We start from the raw sequence: 26,887 nt of genomic DNA on the forward strand, positions 1-26,887 counted from the left end.
CATGAAGCCACCAGCCATCTTGGCTCCTTCAACTACAGCACCTGCTGCAGTTAGCCTCACTTCAATACGCGTGCTTTAGTACGTACCTCTTAACACAGGACACGGAAAACCGTCGCCCACCAAGCCATCATGATCTCTGCTCTCTGAACAAAGTTTTCTTTTTCCCCGTTATACTCATCGCGAAAATTATCTAGATTACGGGCTCATGTGTTTTCTCTGCCAGCAGAACAACCTTATTTCATTACTTTTTAGAAGCTCTGTGTTTAAAGGTGCCATTACTTATAGGGTCTGCAATGTAACTCAGCATGGGCTGCCAATGCGCGGAACAGTACAGTGGTGATGACTCTATTTGTTTGTGTCCTTGGGTAATGACCTGGTCTCGTTAAAGTCAACTTTAACAAATAATTATCAGACATGCAATGGCTATGGAAGCTGTGACTGAACGACAGGCATGGAGGTCCAGCAAGAAAGATGCTACGAGACTGGACACGATACCGTCGTCAAACTACACCGAGGGCCCATGCCAAATACTTGGCGGAGTGCCGGGATTCGCTGCAAATGTGTCACAAGTGTGGATAGTGCTATGGTGCGCCAGGGAAATGAAGAATGGAATAGCGCCGGCTCAGTCTTAATCAGATCACGATTCGGCACCGGGAATGACCCAAAAACGGGCCTTATCTTATCTCTAGAGTGGCAACTGAAGAATGTGTACACGTTCAGTTTGTTACCGTCACTACCTCTCTGAATATTGTTCATGTTCAAATCCTGAGTGGTCACTTGGCGTTGTTTGGACCACTACTATCTGTATAGCACTCCACCGCCTGTCCATATTGCGCCAAATAGGAATAATCTGTTTTTGTCATTTCACAGGTCATACAGAGAACGTACCAAAATGAACTACATATCAAGACTGACTATGGCCTATACATTGGTGTGACACCTCCGAACTACCTACCAAGAATATACTACAATCAAGACACCTTCGCGTAAGAGAGTTTATTCCTTATTTTCAGGAAAATAGGCGGGCTTCAATTTTCATGGGTGGTTATTAGATCAGTCTCATTAGGAAGCGCCTGAATGTTCAAAACATTCGTACAGCCTTTAAACGCTTAAGTACTTCTTTGTCTACCCAACTAGGCAACCGGTCGGCTTAGCTGCTAAGGCGAATCGATAAAATTATTGATGTATAACAAGATATAGTAATTCGAAAGAAAACAACGTTGCTGGTGGGGAGGTTTGAGTGCCTTACCCACTGGGCTGAACGCGTGGCTACGCTTGCATAATTTGAATATATCTGAACCACATAATTGTTTTGTACTAGCGGACTAGCGGTACGACACAAATATTAAAGATAGCAGTTTCCATGAAAGCTTTCATGGAAGGTTTGGGGATGGTGCATTGAAAGCCATCTCTTGGACCGCACCTCGACCAACTTGGAGCATTGTAAACACTTGGCGACTGCAGCTAAATGCTTGCCCCCTAGTGGTCGCATCGAGAAACAGCCAATACAGGTTTAAGCTTGAAACGAAAGAGGGCCTCCTATCACAGCGTGCGTTGAACGTCCCGCAGTTCTCAAATCGTCTTCATGTCTTCACGAACAATCTTGAAATTGATAAACAAAGTAGGGATCTTGAGAGACTTTCCTTGTGTACTTTTAGTCGTGTCATCATGGTGGAAAGACAGCAATGTCTGATTTCATCTCTTCGCGCATAGGGAAAAGTGCCGACTGATGCCGTACAGTCTTGTTCGAGACGCTTCACTCGTCGGGACTTTGTTCTTCAGGGCTCGTACTCTTCAGGGCTCGGCTCGTTTTCCTACTCAACACAGGTGTTGATTTGAGGCATGCCGTAGTGGGTGACTCCCGAATAATTTTCACCACCTGGTGTTTCTTATCGTACACTCAATGCACGCAATGTACACGGGCTTTTTTGCACGTCATGCACCGGGAAATTGCGCCGCTGAGGCCGGGATTTGATCTCGCTCCCTAAAGCATAGCAGCGTCAGGCCACAGCAACTACCCCACAACAGCGAGTCTGCAGCCATATACGCCAATGAAACAGCTGCATACACCCATTTGCACATACCCAGTGACCCAGTTTGGCATCGAAGAGCTTCATTCCAGACCAACACACACCAAGTGGCACATAAACCGTACTTTAATTTTGCGTCGAGACGTTTCCTTGCTGAGCAGTACCAACTCAGTCCCACGTCTACAGAGACCCACGTCGACTCGAAAGAGGTTTGTCGAAGAGCGGCACGCCTGTGACCTCAATGACCCCCCAAATTGGTGCGCTTGTTTGTTTTCCAATCGGTTAATTCCGCACAGCAGCCCCATGCCCTCTCTCTTCCACCCCTGACCACCCAGTGACCCAGGAAGGCGGGAAAACGGTTAGATGCAATCATGCATACATACATTGATAGATAGCTTCTGAAAGTGCGTAATCTAGGAATGCTAGCGCATTAAAATGCTCCTGGCGAATTCTAGCCTAAACAGGACATACAGAGGATTATTTATTGGCATAGATTTTGGCAAATTCAAATTAATTTCCAAATACAGTTTTAATGAGTGTTGCTTGTAACGATAAGCCCCAAATGTTAATACATGCAAAAATAATACGTTTCTCTATATTGTTGAAAGCTTGTACCATTAACACCCTTCATTGGACAAAGCACCATCTCCATGTTGCTGCCACGGAAACCCGGAAATGTGCTTTCTCTGAGCGAGTATAAAGTAAACAATCCCTGCTGTTCGGTTGCTTCCCAGTCAAACTTTCCTCTAAGCATTTGTTGCCTTAGCATCGGCGTTCATTTTACAAAAACAAATCAAAAAGTAGGAAATTTAAAACGGGATGTTCGTTTTTTTATATTGCAGTTTTGGACGCTCTGTAATGCTAGCTCTTGAGACTAAAGCCAGACTACCTACCTTGTCCAAGTGGAATCACCGTTCTATCCCAAATTTCTTCGAGGCCAATTTCAAAGACACAACAACACAGACATATCGAAAGTACTCTCTTTGTCATCCGGACACGTAAACGAAGGCATGATTTGAACGTAACTACATTTCGTGCCCACGTGTGAAGTGGGTCGGTGCCCACGCACCGACCCACTTCGTCGTCGTTCTCGCGGCGGCTCGTCTTTCGGGTATCTACCCATAATATCGTAGTACTACCCGCCGGCGGCAAAAGCACCGTCACGGTGCTTTTAAATATCCAAGGCACGTGGAGAGTTGTAGGGCTTGAGTCGGGTGACGTGGACAATGTCACTGGTTGTCACACCGGAGGACGTAGTGGGCGTGGCTAAAACAATTTCATAGGTGACATCGGTCACTTGGTGGAGCACGCGATATGGGCCGATATAACAGGAAAGCAGTTTCTCACAAAGGCCAACTTTACGTGATGGTGGTCAAAGCAACACGAGGGTGCCGGGCGCAAAAGGGACATCACGGTGACGGAGGTCGTAGCGTCGCTTACGTTTGGCTTGAGAGACTTGTAGACGAACGCGCGCAAGTTGACAAGCATGGTCAGCACGGGCGATTGCCTCACGGGCATAAGCGCTAGTTGAAGCTGTGGTGGACGGAAGCACGGGGTCTAGAAGTAGCGTCACTTCGCGGCCATACAAGAGGTAAAACGGGATAAACCCGGCAGTTTCGAGACGGGAAGAGTAGTATGCACAGGTAATGTAGGGAAGAGCCCGGTCCCAGTCACGGTGGTCGTCTGAAACGTATTTGGATAGCATGTCTGTAAGGGTGCGGTTCAAATGCTCAGTGAGGCCGTTCTTTTGAGGGTGGTAGGAGGTAGTAAATTCATGCTGAATGGAGCAGGCCCGCATGATGTAATCAATGACTTTCGCCAAAAACGTACGGCTACGGTCTGTTAGCAATTGACGCGGAGCACTGTGCATCAAAATGATATCATGTAGAAGGAAGTCCGCAACGTCAGCTGCGCAACTGGTCGGAAGAGCGCGGGTTACAGCGTAGCGGGTCGCGTAGTCAGCCGCGACTGCAACCCACTTGTTTCCTGATGTAGATTCCGGAAATGGGCCGAGAAGGTCTAAGCGAACACGATGGAAGGGCTCGGCAAGGAAGTCGAGCGGCTGCAGGTAACATGCGGGCGGCTCGGAAGGCTTCTTGCGTCGTTGGCAAAGTTCACAAGCGGCGACGTAACGTCGTAGGGAACGGGCAAGGCCCGGCCAGAAAAAACGGCGACATACACGGTCATAGGTTCGAGATACGCCGAGGTGTCCTGCCGTTGGTGCTTCGTGGAGCTCTTCTAGAACGGTTGAGCGGAGATGTTTAGGTATGACAAGTAGGAACTCAGAGCCGTCCGGATGAAGGTTACGACGGTACAGAGTACCGTCGCGGAGGACGAGGAGGCGTAGAGTGGCGTCGGCCGGAGAATGTTCAAAACGGTCGATGAGTCCTCTGATGTTGGCGTCACGACGTTGCTCGTCGGCGAAATGAAGCAGCTGCGACGCAGAGAATACGCAAGCAGCACTGGTAATATTGGAGGAGTCGGGGTCGTCAACAGGGTAACGCGACAGGCTGTCAGCGTCTTGGTGCAGGCGGCCAGACTTGTAGACCACAAAATACGAACATTTTCGTAGTCTCAAAGTCCATCGACCAAGCCGGCCTGTAGGATCTTTTAGGGATCAGAGCCAGCAGAGAGCATGATGGTCAGTGACTACGGTAAAAGGGTGACCGTAGAGGTGAGGGCGGAGCTTCGCAACCGCCAAGACTACAGCAAGGCATTCTCGTTCCGTAAGGGAATAGTTGCGCTCCGATGGTGTGAGGAGGCGGCTTGCATAAGCAATAACGCGATCCTGGCCACGCTGACTCTGGGCTAAGACGCAGCTACGCCATGACCACTGGCATCTGTACGCAATTCTGTAGGGGCATCAGGGTCGAAGTGGGCGAGAACGGGTGGTGAGGAGAGAAGAGTGACGAGACGAGAGAAGGCGGCGGCTTCTGCAGTATTGCAAGAATTGTACGCCTTTCTTCAAAAGATTAGTCAGGCCTCTAGTAATTGCCGCAAAATATTGAACAAAACGACGAAAGTACGAGCACAGGCCGACAAAAATTCGAACGTCTGCGGCTATATTCAAAACCGGAAAGTCTCGGACAGCGCGAGTTTTGTCGGGAACAGGCTGTACTCCAGAAGCGTCAGCGAGGTTGCCCAGTACACTAATTTGGCGGTGGCGGAAACGACATTTCGACGAGTTAAGTTGCAGCTTCGCCTTTCGAAATACATGAAGAATAGCTGTTAGACGCTTAAGGTGAGTGTCGAACGTGGGCGAGAAGACGATGACGTCGTCGAGGTAGCAGAGACAAGTGGACCATTTGAAGCCACGGAGCAACGAGTCCATCATACGCTCAAAGGTGGCAGGGGCGTTGCATAATCCAAACGGGATTACTTTAAATTGGTATAGGCCATCAGGTGTGATAAAGGCGGTTTTTTCTCTGTCCATATCGTCAACAGCAATCTGCCAGTATCCAGAACGAAAATCGATAGAAGAGAAATAGCTGGAACCGTGGAGGCAGTCAAGGGCGTAGACTATACTTCGGAGCGGGTAGTCATCCTTCTTAGTAATGATGTTCAGATGGCGGTAGTCTACACAGAAGCGCCACGTTCCATCCTTCTTCTTAACCAATACTACAGGTGACGCCCAGGGACTCGAAGAAGGCTGAATGATATTTTTGTCTAGCATTTTGTTGACTTCGCTTTAAATTACTCGGCGTTCCGACACAAACTCGATACGGGCGTCGGTGAATAGGAGTAGCATCGCCAGTAAGAATCCGATGCTTGACCGCGAGCGTCTGGCCTAAAAGGCGATCGTCGAAGTCGAAAATATCTCTGTAGGACGACAACACTTGGTGAAGGTCTTCAGCCTGCGCAGAAGACAGGTCCGTTGCAACCATTTTCTGTATCTTGGTATCGGCGGCCTAGGCTGGCACGATGGGCCTGCTAAGCTCGCTAGAAGTATCGGTTGATAACGCTGCCACGTGATGGTCGCCGAGACAGTCAACGTTGGCCCGGCAAATACCTTGCGGTAGAATTTGCTTTGCCAAAGCAAAGTTAAATATAGGTATGCGAGTGCGGTTCGCAGTAATTGTAAGTATACTGTGAGGCACGGTAACGCCATACTGTAGTGGAATGTCGGGCAAAGGAGTGACCAGGTACTCGCCATCAGGGACTGGTGGGAAAGACAAGAGTTCAATATAGGCTATTGATTTTGGCGGCAGGCGAATATAGCCGGCGGGGCGTAGGCGTCACTGGGGCGCGTCAGAATGTTCTTTGAGAATTGGCAACTCAAGGCGATGGGTACTGGCAGAGCAGTCAATAGGAGCAGAATGCGCGGAGAGAAAATCGAGGCCGAGAATGAGGTCAAGGGGGCAAGGAGCAATCACGGTGAAGAGGACAGGAGTGTGGCGGCCGGCGATGCTAACACGTGCCGTACACATACCGATGATAGGCATAGTACCGCCATCCGCAACGCGGACGACGCGTGCCGACGCTGGTGGGAGGAGCTTGTTCAGTCGTCGTCGGAAGGCAGCACTCATGATAGAAAGATGTGCCCCTCTATCGATGAGTGCCGTGACAGGATAGCCATCAACGTCAACGTCAAGAAGGTTTTGGTTGTTGTTTAACGTGAGCAGAGGATTTGAGGGCAGTGTCGACAACGCAGCATCACCTCCAGAAACTGCAGTGCCTAGTTTTCCGGCTGGGCCCGGGAAGCGATAGGCGGCAAAGAGAAGCGGTGGAGTTGGCGCGAACGAGACTGACGGCGTCGAGGTGAGGGCGAGCGGCCGTAGCGGAGGTTCGGAGCAGGGGCATCAGCGGCAGTGGGTTCATGGCGGGTGGCATAGGGAACAGGAGGTCCAAAGGTGCGGGAATAAGTGGCGGCGTATGTCCGAGGAGGCGGTGGCCATCGGTTGCGGCAGTGAAGAGTGACGTGGCCGATGCGACAGCAGCGGAAGCGGATTGGTCTGTCATCAAGGGTGCGCCATTCGGACGGGTTGCGGCGAGATGTGGTAGAAAAGGACTGTAGGGGACGAGGAGGGCCGTAGAGAACTGGGGAACGCTGGGTGTAGATGTTGAACACACGGATTTCAGACCCATGTTCTCAAATTCCTGCCTGTCTACGGCCTGAATCATGGCAATCGTGGTTCCTGGCGGATCGGGAGGCGTCGTGGAGAAAGTTGGCGAACAGGCGGCCTGGAGCTCGCAGCTAACTATACGGCTGACGTCGTCATAGGTGGTGGCCTGACGCGGTCGACCCTCACATGTCGACGTAGCGGCGGTGTTGGGTAGCCGCGTGATGTGGTGCGTCATACGGCGGCTCTTGGCTTGTTCAAGGCGACGGCATTCTTTAATGATGGCGTCGATTGTCGAGATGTTGCCGAAAACAAGCAAATTGAAAGCGTCGTCGCCGATGCCTTTTAGAACATGGGACACTTTATCTGATTCAGACATAGCATCGTCAGCTTTGCGACATAGAGCCAAGACGTCGAAGATGTATGAAACGTAGGGCTCTGTAGATGTCTGAACACGAGACGCAAGAGCCTTTCTCGCGGCAACCTTGCGGCCAATGGGGTCCCCGAACAGTTCCCGTAGCTTTTCTTTGAAAGTGTCCCAATTGCTTATCTCGTTGTTATGCGTCTGGTACCACACGCGTGGGGTGCCGTCAAGATAAAAGATGACATTGGCGAGTATAATTGTTGGGTCCCACGTGTTAATAGCGCTGGCAGGTTCATATAGCTTAATCCATTCGTCAACGTCCTGTCCCTCCAGTTCAGAGAATACACCAGGGTCGCGATGTTGGACAACCGTGACGATTGGAGCAGTCGAACAAGCCGAGGTCGTTGCAGAGGTAGGCTCGTCAACGGGAGGCATGGGGACAAGCTCGATGTACCGACCACTCTGGAGTTCCGTGGCGAGGACGGGGATCGGTGACCTCCACCCGAATGTTACGTGTAGAAAGACACAGACGAGAGAGGCTATGTACAGGCTATTTACACTGGACTGGACCCAGAGTGCCAGGCGGACATTCCCTCACGCCAAGGGCACCGAACCACTTCGTCGTCGTTCTCGCGGCGGCTCTCTCTCGGGTATCTACCGATAATATCGTATTAATACGTTATATGGTTTCTAATTAAATTTTCTAACGCTGCAAATAGTGAAAAGGCAGTAGTATAAGGTAGTGTCAATAAGAACACAGTGTTTGATGGGAAGTCGCCACCAGCGTGATCGTTTGCAACGGGTACATAACGTCCGGGTTGCCCCTCTCTAGGTGCATAAGTTCCTAAAGCTGAAGGTGTCGCAGGCCAAGCCTTCGCGGCACCGAATCAGGTCGGCAGTGAGTTAAGGATTCATTCGTGTGTGGGCGCGGCTGCAGTAGCCAAGCGATATGCAGTAGTGCCAAAGGGAGAATAAGGACAAAGAAGACAAAGCTCACACACTCAGTCAGATGCTCTCTTGACAAAAAGACATTAGTAGTAGTGGTTACCAAAACTGTTAGTTAGGGTACATTTAAAGGCGATAGAATCACGGGTTGCACAGACGGAAAGGAGTGAGTGGTAGTATTCAGCCATTTCGTCTGACAAAAAGAAGCACAGCAAAGTTGTAAGACATGACAACATTGCGCTTCAGTTGATCATTGCTCCGTGAGACGAATGACGCGGCTGAAAGAAATGGGCTTTACTGCAGAAAGAATGCCAAAATATAGAAGTCGACTGCAGTTTAAACGGAAAAACGCAATGAATGGGGTCATTAAAGCCTATACCATGAAAGCAATCTAACCACTCGCCGTATTGGCACTGAAACGGCTGGTGCATGGGGAATGAATGCAGATAGGTTAATGTCCGTTTCCTAGTGGACACGCTGGGCAGTCAAGCTCTGTGTGCGCCATACTAACCACTGACCCAACTTAGCGTGAGAAGACTCATTTAAAATCGGCATAACCCAGAACACGACGAGATACTCAAGTTGCCGTGAAAAAATTATTAGGAGTGTCCCGAACTTTGGTCGCGTGTCACTGATCTCGGAGCCATGCGGACCTTAGGTAGAGATGGAGCGGGGAGTTGCAGGCCGCCTCAGCAAAAAGATTTTAATTTACCCAAACTCAAAATGGAAAACTTAAAACTCAATTGGATAAAAATAAAACTCCACACTTGCATAGCGTAAATATGTCCTTGTCCTCACCCTACGTTCATTTTTAGAGGGTCACAGGCGAAAGTCAGGCAACCCTAGCCTATGGCTGTCCACTAACAGAAAGGAGCGTCCTTACAGCCTCTTGTCGTCACCTGTATCCTCCGAGTCCGATGCGTGTCGGATCTTCCTCATCGCCGGTGCGGTAGGCCTCGCTGCCTTGATGTGGGCCAGTCCACCTGTCCGTCTTTTAATGCCGATGTCCCGAACTGCATTAGTAACGGTGCACTCCGGCCTCACTGGCTATGCCTAACGCCGGCTTCCGCCGCTACTTCTTCGAGTGCCCACGAGACGCCCCGGGGAGTATCGTACGTGCTTGTCTGCCTCTGAAGGGGGATCCTTCCTGGAGTGCACGGCGCTACCGTGAGAGGCTGCAACAGGTCCAAGGAGTCTCACTCGAACGTCGCCAAGGTCGACGGCCGCCTCCTGGATCCCAGCGTCGCGGGCTTGACCGAACCTCCATGGCTTCCGTCGCCAGTACGATGCGGACGCTCGAACCTTCTTGACCCAGAGCCGCGTCGATGATGCCAGCTCACCACCGCTTGTCTCCCGATCACAGATCGGGTGACGCGCCTCGAGGGCTCGTGCCGTTCTGATGGATCCGCAGACATCGTCCTCTTCTTTTCTTTATTCTCCGCATGCCTCCTATATATAACAAGGAGCCGCACATGCAGAGTTACTCAAATTGGCCTGGTGCTTTCTTCTCTACCTATGTCGTAGCAAGTGTTTGTTATACTCTGGAATTGGTTATGTGTCCTCTAGGGAGTGTTCCGCCTCGAAAGCTTTTCAAATCGGCTCTTTAATAGCTGAAAAAGAAATATTTCAGTGAGCAGGCGAGCTCCACTGCCCAACGAGACCCCTTTCCACTTGCCTCGTCAAGCCTTCGCAAGCGAAATTCATTCCCTGCGTTCTTCCGTACCGGACCTCGGGGATCATGTGACGCATACGTGATGTGCCGCGCCTTCGTGTTTTTTCTCTTCGCTTTTCTTGCGGCGCGGCGCCCTTCCATTGACGGCATCGTGCGCGAACTCTTTTGATTGATTTCGCGCAGCGCACGATTTTGCGCGCTGTGCTCGAGGACACCTGACCAGAGCTATAAGTCAGTGCTGTATGAACACTAATGCAGACAAAAGTGGATCACACAGAATAATTCCGCGCTGGAACATGACAGAAAATGTCAAAGTTTCTGTGTCTAAGCGCGCGACTGCATGACGGTGGGCACGAGCTGACGAAATGGAAGTACATCTCTCTTGCTGCGGTGAAAAGTAAAACAAAAAGATGCAGACATTCGGTTTCTCTGATTCATTATTTTTGTAAGCTTTGACTCATCAAATTAAGCAACAGATTGGCTAAATAGGAGGCATTGCCTTGAGTAATGCTCGACGTCTCGTGTCCCAATAATCGACGTCGCACTGCGAACACGAGTCCGGGGACGCAGAAACACGTGTACGTCCCCGTCCTGCTTGAAGCGCGGTCACCGCGAGCGGAAGAAAAAATGGCGTTCGAATTGAAATTTGAGGCCTTTCCACGTCGTGAGGCGATGTAATACTTTGCAAACCCGATCATTAGCGCGCATTGTATGCTCTGGGCTTGTAAGCTCGAAATGACCTGACCTTGTTAAGGGCCCTTTCGGAGAGACTAACGGACTGCGAGCGCTTCACTTGTTAAAGCAAATCATCTTGCACAATTCGAAATACCAAATTTGATTATTTTTGTTCCAATGAGGGCAAGCCCTTATTTCAATCATCCAAGAAAACACGCTGGCCTCAGGAACTCATTAGTCTCCAATTGATCTACAATGTACCTCTCTGTATTGGTTTTATAGATTGTGAAAAGGCATTTGATTCAGTAGAGAAGGCAGCAGTCATAGAGGCATTGGATAGTCAAGGAGTACCAAACGCACACGCGGATATCTTGAGAAATATTCACGAAGGTTCCGCACCTACCTTTCCTCCAGAAGAAATGTAAAAGTGATCTTACAGGCAGTGATCATGCAAGGAGGTAGAATCTCTCCAGTGGTAGTCACTGCATGCTTGGAAAGAATATACAAGATCCCAGACTGGAAAAGCTTAGGTGTGAACATGAACGGCCTATATCTCAAAACATTGTGTTTGCAAATGTAATTATCCCTTTCAGCCACACTGGTGATGAATTAAAAAGAATTATTAAGGTGCCTAGCAGTGAATATACATGTGTATTGTTGGATATTATTATGCACAAGACAACGGTAGCGTTCACTAACTTGGCCAAGGAACAAATATTCGTGATCGCCAGTCATCCTCTAGAGTCTGTGCAGAAGTACGTTTGTCCATGTCAATGATTCACAGAGATCTTGATTACCTGTTAGGGATACGACAGTCCGTATTGATGAATGAAACAATAGCCAGCGTAAAGCAACTAGTCTAAGGAGTACTGCAGCGCAGTGTGGTCGGCCCTGTGGTATTTTATTTATCATAGCTGACATAGTCCGTGTCGTGTATTGCGCGTACGGTGACGCGCGCAGGCGCGCAGCGTGACGAGCAAGAAGACCAACCGGCTCCGGTACAGAGTGCTTTATTCGGAAGAGCGCGTGCTTTTTATATGCGCTGGCGGTTGCTTATCCGCTTCTGATAACAAACACTGAACGACGCCTGTCGGCGCTATCACAGTCCATATATATCTTTCGAATTAAATTTATAATTTAGGCTGACGGCAGCATTATATTTGCTTTGACTTCATCAGATGCTGTTTTTTCCTTCATGAAGGTACTGCCTTTTTAGAGGAATGAAGCACGTGGACAACTGATAATCATCGTCATCATCATCACCACTATTTTGTTTTATCTCCACTGGAGGACGAACGCCTCTCCTTGCGATCGCCAATTACACCGTTCCTGCGCCAACCGATACCAACTAGCGCCCGGGAATTTCCTAAATTTACCGCTCCACCTTGTCCCGTACCATGGGCAACCAATAAAAAGTTAAATAGAAAACAAAGGCTGTGATTTTCCCTTGTATAGGCAGGCATGTTTCTGTAATAGGTAGCATTAAATTTTACTGCTCAGAGACGCAGCTAGTTAGCTCTATTAGGGTACTTGGTGCGCATTTTCAGTATCATTGCGGTGCCATGAGTGTCTCAATGCGAGATTAGGAAGGTTCGGTGCCGTACCGGGAATTCGGAACCGAAACCACTATTTCATTCCGAATTAAGCAAAATTGTTGAACTTTAGTGTGCCCTGTTTGCTTCGTATCTATTGTACTGTAATTTGGTCTGGCGGAGTACTACACAATCGAACCTGTCGCGGCTATTTGTAATGCAAAAGAGAGTTTTGAGAATAGCTGAGAATGTGTCAATTCTGCATTCTACTGCGCCCTTCCTTAAACAAAAATTTGAAATAATGCATAGGACACCTATAAGTAGAAAGCGTTGCGTGAATATAGCCTGAATTCTGACCGTCATAATTATCTGTTGATGGGGTTAGTAAACATCTACCAAAGATGTAACGTATAACACAAGAACGGCAGAAATATGGAATGTTCCGTATTGTCGCACTGGCTATGGTCGGCAAATGCTTGACAACAAACTCCCACTTTTACTGATTATAACATTAATTTTATTATTGAATATATTAAAGAAACAAATAAATATTAGCGAAGTAAAATTGCCTGAATTATACGAATTCTTTCTAGGCTGAAATTTACATAGAGTGCTGTCTTTGTTTTGTATTTAATAAAGCCAAATACCTCTATTACAATGCGTTTACAGTGAAGAAGTGATGTATGCTAATGCATGACGCTCCGTGTAGGGCAGTAACTAGCGATGTGTTTAATTTTAAGGTTTCGTCAAAGTGCATGAAAATGTCGCGTTCAACATGATGGTTTTGCAAAAGTGTACGACAGTGTAAACGAAATGCGGGTGCCTCTGCTGCTGTCCTTATCTGTATGAGGGCGAAGGACTCCCTCAAGCTTTCCTTGAGTGGCTTTTCCCTTCGCCTTTCTTGAAATATTGTGATAAAGCAATTAGGAATCAATCAACCAAATAATCAATCGATAACGAGAATATTGTGAAAGAATAAAAGTGGTTGGGAGTGTAAAGACAGGCATAACGAAATCCATATTGGGAGGTTGGTACTTCTGTAAAAAGAGAACGGTACAATCATTCCATTCTGCCGGTAGTAACATAATGGACAGAAACTTGGACGCTAAGAAAGAAGCCCGATACTAAGTGCGGTATGACGAAAGAGCGATGCAATAAAAATGTTAATCTTAACGTTAACAGAAAGTAATGGCGCGGTGTGGATCAGAGAGCGAGCGCGGATAGCCAATGTTATAGTTGTCATCCAGTCACGCCCAATGAGGCTTTTGCACGCCTGATGAATGTATGTTTTCTAGAATAATAAATGAGTTTATTAATATTATTATTAAGACAAAAAATTCTGGCTCTCGTAATTGAGAGTAGATGTAAGCATCAAAAGGCAACCGGCAAAGCAGATTGGTTGGAGATGATACTACCAACAATCTTAAATGGGTGTTGTGTATGTTCGCAACGGCACACCCCACTCCATCACCCCGCACGGCATCGCAACACGTCAAAGTGGGCACGCGTTCATATGGACGCAATAGTTTACTGTCACAGACAGAACCTCATTGCAAGTCTCATCTTAGGCAAACAGCCATCCGCGGTGGGCCGCACGCGCTGCTGAACTCGCGGACCACTGGCGTTGAAAAGAGCTCAGGCAACCATGTCGCATTGCCAAAAGATGTCTATCCAGTGTATAGCACCCTGCATCTGCATTTTGAACGTCGCTACTGGAAATGACAACTAAAACTTTCGCGTACTAGAAGTTACGGCTTGGCGGTTATAGTGAACAAACATTAGGAAGTACTCAGAAGTAATATTTATTGTAACTGGTTTAGCCAATAACTAGCGTATGTAATGCAGTCCTGTACAAAGGGATGGGGGACGAAAATCGCATTTTCTTAAGTTTCGAACGGTTGCACGGATGATCGTGTTTTGTTGTAGCAACGATTCTAGCTTTGGGCGGCTAGATAACGGCGGATGATATTGGCTCAACGTCTCTTTAAGGTTGCCGAGAACGGGAGCTTTAAGCGTTTCATGCTTACAAAATGTAGCTGGGCAGACCATGCATTGGGTAGTGCAGATAACCATTGCACCGTTACAGTTGGACAGTAGGTGCCATGAAATAGGAACATTTACGGACGCAATTTGGCATCAGCTACATTGAGACAGAGCTAATTAGGGATCGTAGGGCGAAGCCTTCGTCCAGCGGCGAGCATAACTGTAGGCTAATGACCCCACATAAAAGGAGTTCGGGAAAAGGAGCCTCCTGCCGCTTGTAGCAGGATCGCCGTAAGCACTTCAATCAGGCTTTTGGCAACGTGCATCCTCTTGGGTGTTTATAGGCTCAGGATATATCTTCGGCTTGCACTGGCGGCAACTTGTATTTTTTTTTACTTTGCCCTCATTATTTTTTTTTATTTACATTGAAGCAACGAAACGTTCCCTCCAATTTTTCTTCTCCTCCTTTTCGGTCGAAGTCGGGAGGAAAGGATTTGGACAGGATTGGCAGTGGAAACATAGGTTCAGCAAACTCTTCTATATGATAATGAAGGCACCGTAATAGGTATACGTGGTTAAGTTTCCTGCATCCATTTATGAGATTGATGGTGTGGTAGCTCAGAACGTGCAATTAAAGCCGAATATATTCAGATGCCTTGCATGACACAGAACACGACATCTTATTTCGTAAACACATAAAAAGACAGCTGAAAGCGATAAAACTAGGTGCAACGAAACCGAGATGAGAGCTCTAGGGGTTGTAAAAAACCGCAACCATTGTTGCACGTGTTTGTGGCAAAAACTACTCAAAAGCAATGTTAACAGCAGTAGCAAAAACATGGACAGGTTAAAATATTGTCCACAGTTGACGAGTACTTATCTCGCAAGCGTGCAGGCAGCCCAGTTCTCTTGCAGCATGTCGGCTGAAAATCACTATTTTGCTTTTTTCGCGGGCGAATGCATCGCATGTACTTCAGTGCTTCTGCGCACCATACGCTGGCTAAATGCATTTTGATAAATTTGCGCATATATAAAAAAATGCATTGCAGTCACAGTCTTGAGGTATTGATAACTGTCCCATGTCGCGATACTTTATTGCAAATTTACAAGCATCTCTGAAACGTTTACTTGAATGTAAGGAAGCTAATGTCGACATGTACAGCTCCATAACTTCTGCTGTCGAAGGATGCCACATCCCAACATCTCTAATTGTGGCGTTTAATAGTGCCAGCTTACAATGTTCATTCACTTTTGCAATTACTCAGCGCGTTTTTACCTTTGTAAGAGATTACAAAAAATCGTCTACTTAATACCTTATATTACCTTATATTATACTACTTTATATATTATTATATTACCTATATTTCTTATATAACCTTATAACTATCTTATATTTTCAGCACATACCTCTTGCCTACTGCATTAATTGTACTGGGTCACACCTCATATGTAAACTACGACAAGGTTCAAAGCAACAACGATCAAGTCGTAAAAAATAGATCAGCTCTCTACGCAGTAAGACTGGGGAACTGCTTCATTGTGCCACCGTCTATATACGAGCTTCCTCAGAATTCCAGTATTGTGCCAAACAATACCCTGGTAAGTATCGCATTGGTATTAGGAATGTGAAAGTGGGAAAGTCGTGTGCGTACTGTGACAATTAGTGTAAGCGACTCGCTGCGCCCTTTGCTTTGACTTACAATAATTGGCGGTCATGTGGACGTGAATGTTTATGCGTTTCGACATTTCTAGCAGTGATGAAGTATATTAAATGTTCTCTTGCGTTTGTGACTTGCGTTTCCCACGAAATACACAGAGCACGCAGGGAGACGTTGTAGTTGTTGTAGTGCGCCATAGTTCATAGCCTACGAGATGCCTAGCGCTGTCAAACCCCCACGCGGGGCATCGCATCGGGGCATATGTGTTAAGCTTTCATAAAATTATGGGGCTTCACGTGAGAGAAGCAGAACCTGATCTTGAGGCACGTCGTAACACAGGGCTGGGGTGAATTTTGACCACCTGAGATTCTCTAACCTCAACCTAAATCTACGTATTTGAGCATTCTTGTACCCCGTCAAGACGCCGACGCCACGGTCGGTATCGAACCTGTGACCGCAAGCAACGCCATAGCCTCAAAACTACCACGGCGTATACAGAAGTGTTGATGCGTCGTTGCGTCTCTATGTCCTGCATCAGTTATCCGCTAGACAAATTTCCAGCGTGTTTACTTTTTGAAAATAGGACAAATGAACCACAGTACCTTGTATTTTCATTTACCCAGTTTGCCCAGTGTTCTTTCATAGTAGTATTGTTCCCTTAATTCAAGAGACCGCAAATGAGGGATACCTTCTGTCGGCGCGTATTCCCTCTCTCGTGCTTCTGCTATGCATGCGAGCTCACACGTGAGAAGATAGGCAAGGTGGCTGTTCACGCGTTTCGTGTTTCTGTGGGATCAACTGCCATTATCTGACTCACTCCCCTCTCTCGATATGTCCTCTCTACTATTTTATTATTTTTCTTCTGGGTTCTTGCACGGAAGTTCAAAGGTAAGCTCGGCAGCCTCTGTGTTGCTTCAGCGAGGGGATCAAGCATGATTACAACTGTCTGGATGGTATTGTGAGCCGCTTCGGGAGCTCCGGAGGGCGTTATGGTAACGCCTTGCCAACGCCACCTGTCCTTTCTGTCACGCCCCTGCCATGTATACACACGTTGGCAACCACACATACGAAGCACCGTTCCAGACAGTAGAAGGAGTGGAAAAATGGAAGGAAGAAGCAATGAAAACTTCGCTTTAAAGGTGTATGCCAAATGTGGAAAACTGGCGACGTCTTGTGGTGCAAAGAGGACGTTGCAGCTTAGAACACGCATACACGCACGCACACGCACGCGCACACACACACACACACACACACACACACACACACACACACACACACACACATATATATATATATATATATATATATATATATATATATATATATATATATATATAATATAAATGAGGATTGAAGAAGGCGACGGCTGGAGAAGCGTACGACGAAATACGCGTGCTTTGTAGTACAAATATGGCGTTTAACCATGGCACGTTTCTAGCATCTGACATCACACAAACCGTCAAGATCAACTCTATGAACCTGCCATAGTTACCCCGTGGTGTCTGCTAAACATTCCGAAGTACGAAAGAACGTCAGAAGACGTCCTCATAAACAAGTGGCTGCGTCTTTTCGATATGAAGGCGGCTGAAGCATCTTGGACACAGTGCTATCGAGTCATTCGTTGCAACGAGCACACCGAAAGGTGAGCATTCAGGTGGTACCTCACGGATATATTCGGCAACAATGAATGTTGGGAAGACATCAAGCATGGCATGCCGGACTCCTTTGCTACCACCAATAGACATGCCTTCCGTCTTTTAATGCACTACCGGCTGCAAGAAGGACTGACCATCAAGAAGTAATACGACGACAACAGGTGTCTCGAAGCCTTGGACGACTTTAAAGGGTACCACATCTCCTGTGGGATGACGCACGGTGTTCCTCCTGACGGAGAACCAGCCCTAGCCGTAGTTTCTTTCTCCTGACCATCAGAGTGGCTTGCCACTTCGTAGAAGGTCGAGTGGGAGCACTTTGCTTTCCTGGAACTCTCAGTACAATGCAAAGAGATCCACTTCTCTTCAGCGGAGGGCAGCACTCAGCTTTGACATCTAGCCAACAAAACGAATATAGATACTGCTCAGCTGGTGCTTTCCCCCGACATATTCGTTGCCAGAATGAATGGACGCGCCGCGGCAACGTGTCCGCTCTTGAGGCTGCCTAGGCAAACAGGGGCGAGACCGGGACATTCATTATTACGCTCGAAAGGTCTCATGCAAGGAAAAGCAATCATTGCAACTCACGATACAGTAACATCGATTACTTGTAACAGTTAGGCTATGCGACTTCATTTATTGAGAGACTCTGGCGTCACAGCTCAGCAAGCTACGCCAAGCACTCGAACTTTTGGTTGCCTAATCATGCAGTTGCAGCTTGGAAGCGTCACGAAGAAAGTAGATGTGCCCGCGCCGCAAGGCACGAGAACGCAGTTCATTCTTGGCCTAGACAGCGCCTCGTACTTCATTCTTTCTGTAAACTTAGAAAGCAAGGCAGGTACAATAACACCTGACATTTTTGAACGTACACAATGAGAACTGTGAGAAAATCCCTAAAGGCTCTTTATTCAAGACCCCCCAAAACGAGACCTTGACAGTACGGTAACATGCTATCAGCGAATCTCCTCGAAATAAATATGAAGTATATTAGGAAAATCTCATATTGATATTACTGCATCTTTACTCAACAGTATAGCATCGCACTTACGAATGCGGCTACAATTCATCGAGTACCTAAGAGATCTTCGCAACAGGGAACCAGAAATAGATAAACTGGTTAGCACTCTGTAACTGTGCCTAACTATCAACGATTTCCACCAATCGTCGATCTTCTTGACCAATTGGTAAATGCAATATTTTGCTACATTGGATGCAACTTACAGATGCTGGCATGTCCGAATGAATCCTTGCGAGATTCAGAAAACTGCATTTCTCACCGCTAATGGCCACTATTAATGGCTGGTGTTGCCATTCCAGTTAAATAATGCTTCTGCTACATTTGAAGCAGCCATGAAGTTAACAGTAGCGAAACATCCGTTCAATATTGTCATCAATTACTCTGACGATGTCGTCGTATACCCAGAAAGCTTTGTCGAGCGTCTGCGACATCTACACGCATCACTGAAAGCTTTTATGTCCGAGAACGTAAAACTAATGCGCCAAAAGGGCCAACTTGCCAAGCACAGCACTGAGTATCTGGGCCACAAAATTTCGCAAACTGCGACACCTAAGAAAGATAATGTTGTTACAATAGTCAATTTTCCCAAAACCCAAACGAGAGAAACCCCTCCAGCGTTTTCGTGACACTGTAAACACTTACTGTCAATACATATCTGATTGCATCGATATTGTTCCTCCTCTAAAAAATACTGCTCCACAAAAACGCTCACTTGGACAGAAGCATGGGACCGAGCCCATTTTGTACTCAAGGAGCGCATAAATGAAAAACCAGTTCTTCGCGTATATTTACAAATATTGTTCAAAGCGCAAAGAAGGAACACAGCACAAAAAGGTCTTTCACAGGACAGGCAAGTGAACTTTCCTTTTTTGCCGTGTTCCTTGTTCGCGGGTTGAAAAATATTTATCAGTTATGCACGAACTAGGCCCACCGAAAGTTCTTCTTCGCATATACTACGCTTAAAGACATGTATAATGTATACTGCGATGCATCTGCTTAAGGGATTGGAGCCCTGAAGAAGCAGCCAAATGACAAACGAATCAACAACCCGTTGCCGATAGTTTCCGTACACCTTCACTAATCCATCCCTGGGAGAGAATCTAAGAGAATAAAGTAACTTACGAGAGGCTTCTGCCGTTTTACCTTCAAGTCGGTGACTCCGTACTTAGCGAGACACCAAGGCATCCAAACAACCCAATCTGAGCTCCGTCATGGAAGGTCTTCAGAAGATTCCACGCAAAGTACCGTCAGTGAACTATGCAATCAACAGATCATTGACACGTTAAGGCAGAGGCAGTGAAAACATTTTGCGTCTGCTGTGCTCAAACTTTCATAAGGGGAGTGAGAAACGTGCGACGATTGGAGAAGGTGATGGCTGGAAAAGCGGACGAAGAAGTACGGGTGTTTTAGAATAAATGCATTGCGTTAAAGCCACGACACGTCTGTTGCTTCTGACGTCAGTTTATATATATATATATATATATATATATATATATATATATATATACATATATATATATATATATATATATATATATATATTGTGAGCGCCACCTATGACTGACTCTTCTTAATCTCTACAGATCATAATCACTTGTACAAATCCCTCATCTTTAATTCTCATCATCAGCCGCACAGCTGTTTGGGCGTCGTAGCTTGAGCTCGGCTAGGTTAAACGTATCTTATAAGTGATGGAAGGTGCTTTTCGTTCTCCGCGAACTCTCACCCTTCTCACTGGAGCTCCGCTCGGGTCGCCGCACACCACCTATTGCCGTGCTTGCCCAGGACAATCCGAACACGTCCGGTAATACCACCGCAGCACAGCTTTCGCCATGCGTCGGGGCCATCCACAACCGCCACCGTGACGAACCAGTCTTCGCTGGTCTGTGGGGAGATGACGTCTAGGAATAGGTCCAAAACTACAACCTGGCAAACGACTTCAATAAGTGGAAGAACTTATAGAAGTTGAACAATGTCCCCTTCTACCTCACCATTGTCACGAAAACCTGGTTTTGCAATCATCAGCTTGATCTCCCCGAATGCGTAGCCTTTATGCAGCAACATCCCGGTTACGGCGGCCGCATTTCGATGGGGGCGAAATGCGAAAACACCCGTGTGCTTAGATTTAGGCGCACGTTAAAGAACCGCAGGTGGTCAAAATTTCCGGAGTCCTCCACTAAGGCGTGCCTCATAATCAGAAAGTGGTTTTGGCACGTAAAACCCAAAATATTATTGTTATTTATGCAGCAACTTCGTCAGATCATCGGCGCTTCCGCTGCCCGCACTGAAGTCGCGAAGAAGAGTATCAGTGAGCCCGTTCAATTCTCCTGGCAATCGCACACATCCAACACTGAGGATCTGCTAGCTTTGTGCATATGTGTCAACGCCACCATTGTCCCAGACCGACCGCATACGACATATTATTAAAGACATAAACACCGTCGCCTTTAGCACACTCGCCAAACGAAATCCTGCCACCACGCAAGATGTAATAGCCACTTTCCAGCGCCTAGAGGAACGTCAACCTCTGCGCATATGCACGGATAACAAAGAGCTTCGTTTGCCTTCAGCAGTAGAATTGCGCACAGTGATACGTACTATCGTTCGAGAGGAACGTCACGTGGGGTGTTCTTACTGTGCGCCAGAACCTGGCGTCGCCCCTTCTCCGACGGGCTTACACGAGATAATCAAGCAAGAGATCGCCTGTGCGTCACGTCTAACGTGCTCCGACTGCCCCTGCGCTCGAGAGGTGCGAACATCTGCCGACGTCGCGGTGATTCCTGCTGTCCCCGCGGCCCCTCTGCAAGTGGACCAATATGTCCCTGTGGTTTCATTGTTGCCACCAGTGCGTGTACAGCATCACCGCTCCGCTCCACGTCCTGCTCGGTCCATTTGCTACTACAGTGGCTACCGCGGGCATACAACCCGGTTCTTTCAATGGTGTCAACAGGATGCGCAACATGGTTATACATTCGAATAGCGAACAGGCCTCCGTCCTGCAACGGGCTAGCAGAGAACCTGCTACCGCCCTTCATTTCACAGATCCCCTCTCCTTCATACCCTACCAACACGCCTCTGAATTTTCGAGAACCCCTCCGACCTGCTTAAAAAATTGTGGGGTTTACGTGCCAAAACTACTTCCTGATTATGATGCACGCCGCAGTGGAGGACTGAAAATTTCGAGCACCTGGGGTTCTTTACCGTGCATCTAAATCTAAGTACACGGATGTTCTCGCATTTAGTCCCCATCGAAATGCGGCCACCGTGGCCGGGTTCAATCCCGCGACCTCGTGCTCAGCAGCACAATACCTTAGCCACTGAGTAACCACGGTGGGTCCGACCTGCTTCCCATGACTCCAACGCTCATTCAGAAAAGCCTACGATGTAGTTATGGGGAACTAGCGCTGAAGTTTTCACGACGCCTGCAGCGCCGCCCTGGCGGTCAGAACGTGCACAATGCAGCCGCTCCCGCGGACGAAAATTGCTACTGGTAGTGGAGTTGCGTGTGCTGAAAGGCGAAGGAAAACAAAAGGATGCCGACGATACTGTTGCGTATAGAAGTGCCACAACTACGTCGGGATGAAGGAGGTTGTATCCTGCGTCTTTCCATCTAAACACAACGAACAAGAACGGAGGCGGCGTTGGATCCAAGCAGTAACCCGAGCGGAGGAAGTTCCCATCTTGTCGCCCAGTCAAGCGGTGTTGGGCTGGTTTCTAAATCGAATTTCGCGTGTGTGCTTGTTTTATTCGATAGTGAACAAGGTCAGCCGGGGCAGCCAGTACCAAACAGCAGAATCTGCTGTCGGCATTTCGTCGGAAACAAAATGCACAATAGCATGCACCATCCGGCATATGTAAAAACCATTTTTCCTTCGCAATACCACCGCCAAGCTCCTTCCAATGCCACCACACCAAGCAAACGATACGAAAGGTAAATAGTTTCAATTCATTGCCAATAATTATGTGGCAGGGAAGCTGCTTTGTAATATGAGTTGTGTGCGCATACTGCCGGCGCACGCGCGACTAAGCCGCCTATGTGTTTTTAAAGATGCGCATGCGGATGAGGACTCGGCGCTGAGATGAATTCCGTAAATTTATCTAATTAGTGCTAAATGTAGGCAAAGCTGTTACGGATCAAGCAGCGGAGCCCTCAAACCTTTGCTTGCTCGAGTCAGGTGATGCGATAAAGCTTTCTTCTCCATTGACTGCTGTGGCGAAGTAACATAAGACTTTCTTACGTCTAGTTAGAGAAGTTTGGAATGTGTTCAGGCCAACTAATACTTCCGAAACCATAGCGCAGCAAGACCGGCGCCCTAGCTGCTAGATTTGCGAGGCAGGCTGCCACACAAGCATGGCAACGGCACACGATGCAACCGTTAAAGAAACGCACGGGCTCGCCGTGACACACTGTGAAAAATATATAAATCTTAAAAGGCTTCTTTCCTCATTTCTTCACTTGATGGCAATAGCTTCTTTACTAAAACTGTATACTTGAAGCGGCGCGAAAACGGGAACATACGAACAATGAAACGACCGCGGACGTGTCGTCTGGTTGAGCGGCTGGAATATACGGCGTGTCGTCGCCAGGGCGGCGTGCAACGCACCCTTTTCGACGCGCCGCCTATCCTGCGCTGGTTCCCCATAGGAGGGGAAACTGCATCCACCTGGAAGCCTACAGTTGTTCCAGAGCGAACGTCGAACTTGTTGTCAGTCGTTGTGGAAGGTGTGCCCGCCCAAGCTCTCATTGACACAGGTGCCTCCATTTCTATTAGCCGTTCTGTTCGAGCGACCGTGTCACTAAGCGCAAATTCGCTATGTGATGATCCACTCTATTAAATGGAGCATGTCCGAGCCGAATATCCAAGATGGTTCAAAATTGCACAGCGATGACGTCTATACGCTAAATAGCCTGCCTAATAAACTGTCTTGCTTTGCTTCCTTCAACAGATGCAGGCCGTTGACTCCGTGGATGATATAGAAAACCATTTAAAACTCTGCAAAGCATCAACACCCAGGCAAATTCCATTGGCAGTGTCGGTCACCCTTAAGGCGCGGTGGTTCAAGTCAAATGGCTCAAATGTGGGGCTATTCGAAAGATGCGACAACGTCACGAAAGTGGTGGATGTTCATCCCTATTCAGTAAGTTGAAACATTGAACCGCTTGTCGACCAAGCCAGGCATATTCATGTTTATTTATTTAGTTTATTTATTCATACTGCGCACGCAAGATCCAAGGAGGGTAGGCATGGTAATCAAGGAGATAATACAATATTAGCCTTGAACTAGTCCAGTCAAGTATTCTAAGTGGGAAGAAAGACAACTTCAGTGTTTCCGTCCGTGTAAAATACGATGTTGTCGGGTATCTTGTCTCGTTACGGGTGACCGAGGTGGGGTGCCTTCAATTGCTAGTTCATAATTATTAAGCATCCGAAGGAACCGTAATCGCACTTTTCTCCTTCGTACTGCGAGTGGCTGTAGTTGATTGCACTGCATTGTTTCACTGGAGAGCTTGATAAGCAAAATTTGTTTAACATAAACCTGACAACTTTTATCTGAATTCTTTCTACTTTGTGAGTGCTTGCTTTACTCCAAGGGTCCCAAACGATACATGCACATTATAGCTTCGCTCTGGTTAGCAAGTAGGACCCGAGCAGTTTAACATTATTGCAAATAATTTCTGAGGAAGCACGCAGGGTGGAGAAAAATACACGAAAGAGATAAATTGGCATCCACCCGAATTTTATCATGCTGCTACAAAGGAAACTCAGAAGTTTCTCAGAAAGAAAGCCTCGCAGTTGAAGAAAACTTTGTCCTGGTTCGGGACTCAAGTCCGGCATCAACGCCTTTCCGGGCCGGTTGCTCTACCATCCCAGCTAGCCAGGCGTCTAGCCGTTCGCAGAGCGAAGGATAATTATCCGACTACTGGAGACAATGAGCCACTGAATATGCTGGATCTGTTCTGCGGGAGCCGGCAAGGTAGAAGAAACTACATCGAAGGAAAAGAAATACATCGTTGCTCCCAAGTTCGCGGGTCGGACCAGGACATATTTTTCTTCGACTGCGAGGCCGTCTTTCTGAGAAACCCGTAGGGTTTTCCTTTGTAGCTTCGTGCTACAATTCAGGCAGACGCCTATTTTTCCTTTTCATGCCGTTTATCATTAGTGCGGTAAATGGGTCTTCTTGGTTTCAGTTTTACATCTGAACATATGTTCCATAGTTGAACGGCTAATTTTCTATGTTGTACAAGGATGCCCATTGCCTTCAGTTGGCGCAATTTGGTTGGCTGCCGCCTTTATTAAATAATATTTGACAAATGCATTTATGCTTGCGCGTAAAATGAATGTACCTTTTCTCGGAAACGATACATATTATGACCATGAAATTTTGCACACTAATTCTATATAACAGCGACTTTATTACGAGCCTAAAAAATGGGTTCATATATTCATCAAAGAAGAAAAAAAATATAGCCCTCACTTGTCTTGTACCGTGAGAAAGACTTTCCAATTATCTTTTTTTTGAAATATAAGTGAACCAGTTTGCAACAATTTAGGTTCAGAGTATTTCCAAGAAATTTCATGGTTATATGAGAGAACTTCAGCGCAATTCATCGGTTAATTTTACAGAAAGGAACGTCAAGCACCAGAAAATTTAAAAATTGTGATTTTGAGAAAAACAAAATTTTTCGCTCAAAAATATGCTACAACAGTTAAAATTCACAAGCGAAATATGCATACTTCCTGGCTTTTTTAGCATCTTCCCCGAAGCTTTCCTTCATGTTTCTCTTTTTCTGCGACGTTCCTTTCTCTCTGATGAGCTTCGAAACTCAGTCTATCAGTACGCTCCTCTTGAACACGTTGAGACCGACTGCGCAGAATACACCTAGCGTGATGCCAAGTGTTTCCAAAACAGCCATTCGTGCTTGATTTCCTCCATTCGCCAAAACGTCGCAAGTGGCAAGTTTCAACCCGTCAGTCACAACAAATGCTGTTTTCGCACAGCGGCACTAGGTCAGCTGATTTCCTGTGGTTCATAGTCACTATGCACGTCAGCCTTCACCTCGTCGACGGCCCGAGTGATGCTTCGCGAAGCAACATTCAATTTTGCAGGTGGCGGAGGCATGCTCAGAACGACGCCTATGACATGGCCTGCCAGCAATCCTTTCCTCATGTCCGTGGCGCATAAACAAACATTTCCTTTACTTGAAAGATGCATCTTTGTGATCGCTTAGATATTTGGAACGAGCAGCTTTCGCCATGTTCATTGCAGCAGACATTTATGCTGCACGCCGGTTCATCCTTCCAACAATGTGTTCGCTTAGGTGAAACTCAGTTTTCCCGCATTTCTAGCATAATGTAGACTTGGGAAGAAAGTGGCGAAAAATAACGATATCAATGTAACAAAATGTGGAACCGTTGGCATCTTCAACTTTGAAACTGTCTCACGACGCACTAGCACCTCTTCTCGACGAAGTAGTGGTCTTCGTTCACCTCTTTTCTTGCATATTGCTTGTCGCGGTAGCACAAAACGCGCTAAAATACCGTAAAAAAAGACGCACGGAAAGAGCTCAGAGCAAAAACCAACGACTATGCTGCAATGCGCTACAAAACCGTCCCTGCGGTTAGAATGAGAGAAAATGGCATAAATTAATGATATTTAACTGATCTTGCCATATTTAATATAAAAATACGTACACGTAGAACACATAATGGAAAACAAGACGGAAACAAAAGTCGTGTCCTTCATTTTTTAAATACCAAGGTGCACAGTTTTTGGAGCCAATTTTAAATGACTTGGAGCGCTCCTGCGCGCTCACCACTGGAGGCTTTTGCTCGGCAGTGTGTCTTTTCTTTTCATTAATGATAAGAACAAACACGGTTTTCTTGTGTATTTACCCTGCCATACTTACTTATTCTTATTCCTCAAGACACGCAGTTTTCGCAAGGAAGATGCACAAATGTACGCTGTGGGAACCTTCCAAGACAAATTGTATGTCATTGTCATTGTCGCTCTTAAATAAGTTGTTGATGTGGTAGGGAACCGAGCCTATAGGTGCCTGCAAATGGCTTTTTTTATTATTTTTTGAGTAATTTAAAGGGATAAATAATCATCACCGTCATCATCCTCATCATCCTCATCATCATCATCATATTTATGTCCACTGCAGGACGAAGGCCTCTCCCTTCGATCTCCAATTACCCTTGTCCTGCGCCAGTCGATTCCAACTAGCACCCACAAACTTCTTAATATTTGTCGCATCACCTAGTCTTCTATCGTTATCTGCTGCGCTTCCCTTCT

The 26,887-nt window shown here is 47.0% G+C and overlaps 1 protein-coding gene across 2 annotated transcripts in view; it reads left to right on the plus strand.

Annotated features, from left to right (window-relative positions):
• Window positions 1–26,887, plus strand: part of LOC142559680 (uncharacterized) — a 242,287-nt gene that overhangs the window by 184,501 nt on the left and 30,899 nt on the right. For both annotated transcript variants that reach the window (XM_075671244.1, XM_075671246.1), the window contains 2 exons: window positions 871–986; window positions 23,537–23,728. In XM_075671244.1, coding sequence (XP_075527359.1) covers window positions 23,537–23,728 — 192 coding nt within the window. In that variant the 5' untranslated portion in view covers window positions 871–986. The remainder of the gene's footprint in view (window positions 1–870; window positions 987–23,536; window positions 23,729–26,887) is intronic.

The sequence above is a fragment of the Dermacentor variabilis genome, chromosome 10 (genome assembly GCF_050947875.1).
Source record: "Dermacentor variabilis isolate Ectoservices chromosome 10, ASM5094787v1, whole genome shotgun sequence".
Classification (NCBI taxonomy): Eukaryota; Metazoa; Arthropoda; class Arachnida; order Ixodida; family Ixodidae; genus Dermacentor; species Dermacentor variabilis.